The 9,150-nt window shown below is 35.6% G+C and overlaps 1 protein-coding gene across 1 annotated transcript; it reads left to right on the forward strand.

The window, feature by feature from the left end:
* Window positions 1-7,861: 7,861 nt before the first annotated feature.
* Window positions 7,862-8,938, forward strand: LOC131062596 (uncharacterized). The gene has a single exon (XM_057996283.1). It carries the CDS (start codon window positions 7,993-7,995, stop codon window positions 8,518-8,520), a length of 528 nt encoding a protein of 175 aa, XP_057852266.1. The 5' UTR covers window positions 7,862-7,992; the 3' UTR covers window positions 8,521-8,938.
* Window positions 8,939-9,150: the final 212 nt, after the last annotated feature.

Consider the following 9,150-nt stretch of genomic DNA (forward strand, 5'->3'; position numbering starts at 1 on the left):
ATCAATGGATATACCTTGGAGGCAAGACAATGTGGATCATACCTTGGAGTTCTAGATAGAAAAACCCCTACCAAGTGCCATTGGATGGGCTTGAAGAGTTAGAGGGTTGAGTAAGACAAGAAACCAAGAAGGTAAATAGAGAAAGCTCCAAGACTCTTTGCATTAGGTTCCATGTCAAGAGGATAATTTGAATAATGAAGAAACAATTCCTATCATAAATCAAGATCAAGACACCAAAACTCTCCAATCCTATCTAATGGTTGAAAAAGATCCTACCTCCCTAGAAACCCATGATGATCCCTTTATACCTTTCCATTTCTTCCAAGATGAACTCCTTCCATCTCAAGAACAAAACATCTTTCCAAATCCATTCCTAATACACTTCCGAAGTAAGATCATGATGCCTCTTCCACCTTTTCAAATGATCCTATTCAAAACGAAGAGTCAAACACCCTTCCTACTATATCCAATGGTCCTCTTCCATGTTAGGATCAAAGTATCCCTTCATCTCCTTGTCATAATCCTCCATGTTCACCTCAAGGATCCATCATGCCTACAAATCCCTCTCATGATCATATCATTCCCTACATTACACCTCCACCTCAAAAATAAAATTGCCTCTAGCATCAAAAGTAAGAAGAAACCCTTTGTTAAAAAGATCTTTCAAAGCATGCATTATCAAAGAAAAGGGTTAGACATTCATGAACAGGGTATATTAGAACCCCCTACTATAAAATAAAATCTTGATTATAATGGCTACATTTCTCACTCTCAAGATGTTGGTATCCCTCATAAATCCTACATTTCTCTAGTTAAATCCAAATACATGCCTTCCCCTTCACCCCTTCCATCTATTTTAGGTCCCTATATCCCTCCATCCCTCATGCGGGATCAACAGAGGCACACATCTTTGAGAACCTTCCATCCATCCAAAATACCTTCATATCATTCCTATCTATCCACACATTCTTTTCTTTCTCCAAGCAACTTGGATACCAAGCATAAAATTCCAATATTAAAAATCCACATGAATCAAAGTATCAACATGTCTCATCTAATCGACATGAAAAAAACAAAGAAAAATTTGATCCAAAAAGAAAAAGCAAAATACAAAATGCCACAAAGGCCCACAAAGAAAGAATAAAAGTCAAAAGTTATATGGGTTCCTAAGGTACTTGTACAAGCAATGTGCTCTAAGGAACCACAAAAGCATCAAAAATAAAAAACCATGTGGATCCCTAAGCGGTTGCTTGACGCACAAAAGTATAAAGAAAAATCAAATTTGGTGTCCAAAATTGTTGTTCCTCCATCCAAACCTTCCGAGTCTACTCCTCCATCACCTCCTTCATCCATTTTGGGTTCTTATGGCCCAAAATATGTAACCTTTCCTCCATCCAAATCTCAAAATCTGAGATTCACTTCTCTTTCATATGTCCACCATCCCTCAAGGTGTGTGCCAATGTTGATCTTTCCAGCATTTCCATCTAGCCATACACAATTATTCCAACATCCCATCCATTATCTAACACCTCTTTTTCACCCTTCCATCCCTCTTAATCAATCCTTTGCATAAATCCTTGCCCTAGTTTCATTTTATTATCCCGCCAACATCTTTGAGCATACCTTCATAACCATGGTCTATTGCAACTCATATTCCAAGGGTACCATCCAAAGAAGCGAGACGTTGGGTCCTTCTTCCATCCCCTATCATGCCTCCATTATCTTCCAAAAAAGAAAAAAAAATGATGAAAAAGTGAAAGAAAAAAAAAAGTAAAGAGAAATAAATTTGTCCTTGTGTGAAAACCACTTTGTGTGGCACCTTGGACAAGTACCATGATGAAAACCTGGTAAATAGGCGTCATGTGTAATTTATGAACTTCTTGCACACCACACTAGGGGGCAGGTTTTCTCCTTCATATCCTATTGCCCTTCATTATCCTATCATACCCCTGTTATACCCCTTCCTTGTTCTATCATCCCTCATGTACATATCCCTTTTTTACCTTTGATCTTGACAAGGTTAAGGATCTTTGTAGGCTTCATGTGTCCTATCTATTACACTTGATCCAGACCCTTTAGCTCCTATCCATTGCTCGCTTACATCCTTCATTGCCACCTTTGATCTTTCTTATCCTATTTGTCCCCTATCTAGATCTATTCCTTGATCTTGATCAACACTACGAACAAAATGCAAAAAAATTCTTTCCACAAACCTCTTGACATGGCCACTTATTTGGACCATATGGCTTCATTATGCTATATCCTTGCTTCGCTGCACTATATCCTTCCTTTACATCGCTAAAATCCTTGCTTTACATCACTATATCTAGTCCCTGTGCTTGGATTAACGTTGTGAGACAGTCCTTGAAAGTGTCCACCATCATTCACTTATCCATTCATGTACTCAAAATCCCTTTTTCCTTGCGAGACACTAGGGGCAAACATCAAAAATCCAAAAAAATCATAAAAAGTCCTAAAAAAATCATAAAAAAGTCCAAGAAAAAAAAAAGATTTATGCCAAGAAGGTGAAAACCTGGTAAACAGATGCCTCTTGTACTCACAAGTGCTCCATCTATCAACATAACTTTGGCATTCCTTGCTTTCCCGCTTTACTTTTGCTTGTGCATAATCTTGTCACTTTCGTGACCCCCCTTGGTTCTCCTTAGAACCCTCATAGATTGCAATCGATCAACATTATAGTCCTAGGGCACTTCAATCTTAAAGCCCTTAGCAGCTCAACCAAGCCATCCTTGTGTCAGTCAAGTCTGGATCGTTCACTCTGAATCGGTCATCTATCTCCTACCTTATATAGAGTTTTGATCACTAGCACTCTATCAAACATGCAAAACAAGAACAACTGAAAACAACAACTCAAACTGCTTGAGCTATGCTGACATTTTTTTTGTATGCTATCTTTTATATTGGCTTTCTCTCATTATTCCCTCTGAGTAACTCAAGGAAGTCTATCTTGACTAAGAGGTACAAGGACTGGGGGCATAATACCTTTCTTTGTTTTCTGCTTGTGGATGTGATTCTGATGATTTGAAAACGTCCTATAAACTGGGTGTCTATGATAAGAGCCTTTGCATTAAGGTGAAATGGCCTCACATACCTCGACTCCATTTATATACACGCTTTAGTGAGGTCAGAACTATTTCCTTGTCTATTTTAAGTGTTTGTTGTGTTTGCATGCAAGAAGCATTCAGGTCATCTTGACCTCCTTTTGCCTTGGTGCTTATGTTTGACTGCTATATCAAAGAGGACAGGACATTCAGGTCATCATGGCTCTTTGTGCCTTGATGCTTATGTCTATTTCCTACATTTAACGCTCAATGATGATAATAAAGTGAATCAAAATCCACTGACTAGGTCCTAGTTGCATCTTTTGCATTCATGTTAAGTTTCTTGCATTGCATGGTGAATCTGGCATACTAATGATGATTTTGGTCTTCTTCACCTGGATCTTGAATTTAAATCAACCTTCTCTTCACGACTAAGTGTTCAAAACCCTAATTTTCAACTTGCTCCGATTGGCGTGAAAATTGCACCCTTGGTTAATTTGACCGTCCCGATTCCATTTTCGGGATCAAAATCAAAATCCAAGATCATCTTCCTAGTCAATTTCACACAATTGTGACCACTTAGCGCTTTAATCAAATGCTCATTCATTTCTTCAATTTGCGCTCAATTTCTCATCAATCAACTCTAAATCTTCAAATGGCCCTTTGAATCATTCTTTGCGTTCAAATCATTATCACTTAATCTTTTTTATCAAATTTCTTGAAATCACTGCGCAACCTGCCGATCTTTCGATTTCGCTCCTGAGGGGGCCATACTCATGACATCATCATCATCAGTGATCACATCCTCAGAGTCAAGAATTTCTTTCAAAATCTTCATTACAAGTCAAGTAGTTAATCTTTACCAAACATCAAACAAGACCTTATCGCTAGGGGCATCTCAGCTTCATCACTTCATATCAAGTTGAGATTTATCAATCAACTAAACCAAATCAATCTCTAGGGGCATATCCATTTTGTTGCATCAAATCAAGCTGATATTGTCTTCATTTGAATCAGTCTCTTAACGTTAATCACTTTCATCAAGTTGATTATATTCATTTAAACTCAATCAAGGGTTTAAAGAGTATCTTTGATCGCACACTCAATCTAAGCAGGTGTTCAGTTTCATCGCATCAAATCAAGCTGGACAGTTTATCTTTGCTCATCATGTCTTGATCCATCAAGTTCAAGATCAATTTTATCTTCGCTCACTATGTCTAGTTCAATCAAGTTCTAGATCAGTAAGATCTGCTTCTTGATCCATCAAGTTCAAGTTCAGTATCTTTTCTCTTCATCGGTCCTAGTTCAATCAAGTTTGGGATTGGTATCACTTTCAATCAGGTTGTTCAATTTCATCGCTTCAAAACAAACTAAATACCTCGCTCTTCATTTGGTTCGTGATCAATCAAGTTCAGAACTGGTATCTCCTGGACATCAATTGTTCTTTGAATCAATGCACTACTCGCACATCAATTCAAAGAGGGGCAAATGTAATACCCTAAAAATGGTCATCCAAAACCATGGGCCCCTAATCTCGACTAATGTGCTTAAATTCAATAAAATTCATCAAGGTCCTGAATCAAATAATCAATTTAAATCAATCATGAGAGCCTAATTAATTAATTCCTAAGGTATAAAAATGCAACATGACAATTACAATTAATTAAATTCTCATTTAATTAATTGATCAAATTCAAAATTCAAAATAGAAAATCTTTTTAAAATCAAATATCTCATTTATTTAATTAAATATCTTTTTGCATATTTAATAAATAAATAAAAATTGCCATAAATCTTCAAAAAAAGGAAACAAATCAAGAAAGAGGAATTAATTTAAAAAATAAATCGGAAATTACGAGCACAAAAATTCAAAAAAGGAAACAAATTGATTGAACTCAAGAAAAATGGAAAGAATATGAGTTGCTAATTTGAACTCGATCTTATCTCTCCAAAATGGAATTAAATTTGTCCAATCAAATCATTTCACCTGGATTGTGCTTCCTTTGAATCGATCTCGACTATTCATTAAAGATCAATCTTGACCTTTGGCCTCCCTCTTGATTTTCCTATAACTTCAGGCTCTCATTCTTCAATTAGCATCCGAGAATTTTACATTGTTATTATGCTAATATTGTGTTGCAGGTTATCGAGGAAATTTTGAAGAAGCTTTGCATATTTAATTCATCAATCAACTTAGTTTTCATTTAGTTTTCATTTAATCTTAGAATCATTTAGAATTCTAGTTCATTAGCTTAGATTCATTTCTCTTATCTAGATTCAATTTCTTGCATATAATCTAGCTTAGCTTCATTTAGAGCTTTGATCATTTAGCTTGATAATCTCATTTCGCTTAATCAATTAATCTTGCATTCAATCTTGCATTTAATTATCAATCTTGCATTCACCTAGTTGCATGAATTCAAAAATCCTCCATTTGAGTGTAGTCTAGTCACTCGATAGCTTAGCAATCTAAGAGCAATCCACACTTGCACTTTCTAGGAGGCAATAAGCCAACTTGCAATGGATTTCATTTTTTTGTTTTTGATTAACTAACCCATGCAAATAATGGTTTATTGGAGTGTTTGTGCCTTTGCAGGTTCCCCAAATTTCACACACACAAGAATTACTTGTAAGAAACCATGATAAGTTATATAATGAGAATGCACAATCCAAGGCTGAATTGGTGCTCAAATAGATATGACATGATGAAAGTGCAAAACCTAATCAAAATGTGATAATTGAACACAAATAAAGGTGGATGCAAACCCTTATCATATTTAATATGAAATAATTACAACTAAAAAAATAGATTTGAAAAGTGTAATTAAAAGAAGGATAAACCCTAAGGCCAATCTCTAGTTCATATAAGACTATTTCACCAAATAATGTAATTAAAAATCATTGTTTTCGCTTCAATTTACTTAGAGAAAATAGTCAAAAATAAGTTCGAATTGATATTAAATAATTTACTTATTGTAAATAATAAGTTAATCAAATACAAGGGCACTTAGCTCTAGATTTTATAAAGATATCACTATGACAAATGTAAAAAAGTTAGTTTTCCGTGGTATTAGAAAATAAGAGCATGTTAGATGATTGCCATTGATCTAAAATTTGGCCATGGAAATGATCTTCATGAGTATATATAGGACCTTTTGTATGAAACTAAACCTAAGATTTGTAGGTTTGAATTGACTTAATTCTAGTATTTAAAAAAAGGTCCTAACCTTCTAATGTCTAAATCACAATAAGTAACTGGTGGTGCTTACAAACACCTTTGGGGAATTTATTGGATTATGAGCGTTATTTTCTTTTCACTTAGATCAGTCAATCATCCCTAGATTGACTGATTAAGTGATAATGAACCAAATGAAGAACAATTAGAAATCATTATTTTAATGATACAATGCTAATGTAACAATAATTTCTATGAGACACCAGTGAGGTAGATGATAAAATTGAAATGCAGGACTGGCCGGAAAAAGATATGATTAAGGGAGACTTGAAGCATTTGAAAGATGTGATTAGAATTGTCAAAGATAAGGCTGAGGTTGATAATGAAATTATTATCAATCAGGTTACTAAAACCGAGAAGGCATTGAAGAAATTTATGAATCATAGCCTTGAGGTTTTGAAGGTCTCGTCTCAAAATATGAACGCCCTGGTTGATTGTCTGGAAAGGAACCAACAAAACAAAGAGATGGTGATCATTGATGACATGCCGACCTCCAGCTCTGCTCCCCAAACTTCCAGACGAAGAACAAGGCAGACTACCAATGATTTGGAGATGAAGACTAAAGACATCCATCTGAAGCAGGAGAACAAAGATCCGAGAGAAGCTGCTAAGGCTATGATGATGCTGGTTAAGGATGCGAAAGAGTATTAAAGTTTTTATCTGAAATGTAATACTGGTCTTTGTTTGCCAGTCTCTCGCTGGCTTTTTGCTGTCCTTTCCCTAGCTGGTGTTTTTTTTCTGCTGGTCTTTTGCAGCTTTTCTTTCTATGTACTGTTCTCTCTAGCTTCTTTCTTGCCTATCTATCGTTATGTAAGCGGGTTTCGGGTCCCTTAAAACCTGTTTTTCCTTAATCAAAAACAATAATTTCTATGAGATTATTTTTATTCTTTGATTCACTTGATCTTGCGCTTGCTTATCCTAAGATCATTCAAATGAATAAGGGCTAGTTCTTAAATAAAAAATCTTAGATTGTAATTTGAAATAATGTGTTCTTTAGCGAGTTCATAATGACTAATTTAAAAAAGTGGTAAAGTTTAAAGTTTTAAATTTTAAAAATTAATTTTAGAATTGGGGGCAAGAATGAGAGACCTAGTAATCAAGATCAATTTGTTGTAATGAGTAATGATGTGATTTAGATAGTTTCATGTTATTTGTGAACTTCTTTGGTAACTACACCATCGTACACACTAATCAATGTGTAAAGAATAACCTAATCACCCTATATTCAAAACATAAATTTAGAAAGTATTTCAATGAAAGGAACATAAACTCTTATTTTTATTTTACAATCAATCTCATGGAATTAAAAAACGCAAGTACAAGATTAAAATGAACCTTTTTTTAAAACAAGAATGCCACATAGATATTAGAAAAGGAAACTTAAAAATTTTACCATAAACTTAAAGACTTTTATATTTATATGATAGTATAAATAGCATTTAAAAAAAAATTATATTATTATTATTTAATTAGATCATAACTTCTTACATAAATTAAAACCATTTTTTTTGCTTTGACATAAGTTCCTATTTTTTCTCATGAACACCCACTCAAAAATTATAGCTGCGCCCACCACAGCCTTAACGAGGGGGCACAATACAATTTAGGCAGCAATTGGGTAAGGGTTAGCCCAAAACTAAAGATCGAAAGCATGACATTACCTATTGTGATTGGGAAAAACAGAGAAGAAAAATCATGAAGGCGCTGGCTGCTTATCCATTTTCTTCTCTACCTCATCCTCTGCCTCCAATTCAAAGGCCATCATCCTTTACCTCTACAATCATCAGCAGTCACTGTGGATATCGGTTGAGCATAAGAGCTGTGAATGAGGGTAAGGAGCAGGATGAGCAACGAAAAGGAAAGGGCAAAGGAAAAGGAAAATCTTCCCTTTCTTCTTCTCGCTTGACAGTGGAAGATTTGGAAGCAATGTCAGGGGCGGGCAGAAGTAAGAGAAGCAAGAACAGGAGCAAAGTGAAGCGTGATGCCGATCCCATAATTGCTAAGCCTGAGGTGAAGGACTGGGAGTCTATGACCCTTCAGGAAAAGCTAACCGAAATTTACGTGGGGGAGAAGGGTGTTTTGTTTTGGTTGAATAAGTTGGCCTATGCCTCCATATTTATCGTTGTTGGGGGTTGGATTGCATTTAGGTTTGTGGGTCCTTCTCTCGGGTTGTATCAGCTTCAGAGTTCTCTCTTAGAGCCCACGAAATCTTTTGGCGGATAATCCTGACTCTTTAAATTCACTTTTATTGGAACTGTTACAGCACTGGAACTGCTTTCTGTGTGTAAAGATTTATGCTCTTCCCTGTCAATATGAAATCTTCTCTTAGGATGCTGTTAGTATTATTCATGTAAGTGCTTTTTCCCTCATGTTTCATCTTGATATAACGAGTTAACTGGACCATTGATAGTCTTGAGAGATGATGCTTGTGAACCAGTATTTATAAGATGTGGGTGCATAAAGATTCAATGGAAACCACGAGTTAAGGCCGACAACCCATTCCATTTATTGTAATCACCATTCCATCTATATCTGCCAAGCTACTGCCTGTGGCGAATAGGGTCTGTCCTTGGGCGCTTACAATATTGTATAACTTACAGCCAAATTATAAGATTTATTAGGAAATGGGCTTTACTTTGAATTTCATTAAGATTTTGTCCAATTTCGTTCCTGGTAGAGTGAAGTATCTGGTGGGAATTTAGGCAACATCTCTCATGGAAGGGTAGCTGACAGGTTGCCCAAGTTCAATTTGAGTTTGGGGTGGTTAGTGGGCTTGTTTTCTGTTGGCCTGAGAAATACATCTGCTACAACTAAGTTGTCTTTTATAATATCAAAATCTCGTATTTATCGAAA

This window comes from Cryptomeria japonica, chromosome 6 (genome assembly GCF_030272615.1).
Source record: "Cryptomeria japonica chromosome 6, Sugi_1.0, whole genome shotgun sequence".
Taxonomy (NCBI): Eukaryota; Viridiplantae; Streptophyta; class Pinopsida; order Cupressales; family Cupressaceae; genus Cryptomeria; species Cryptomeria japonica.

Bases quoted from the DNA above. Each gene is read 5' to 3' on its own strand.
- LOC131062596 (XM_057996283.1), top strand. From the start codon at position 7,993: ATGAAGGCGCTGGCTGCTTATCCATTTTCTTCTCTACCTCATCCTCTG.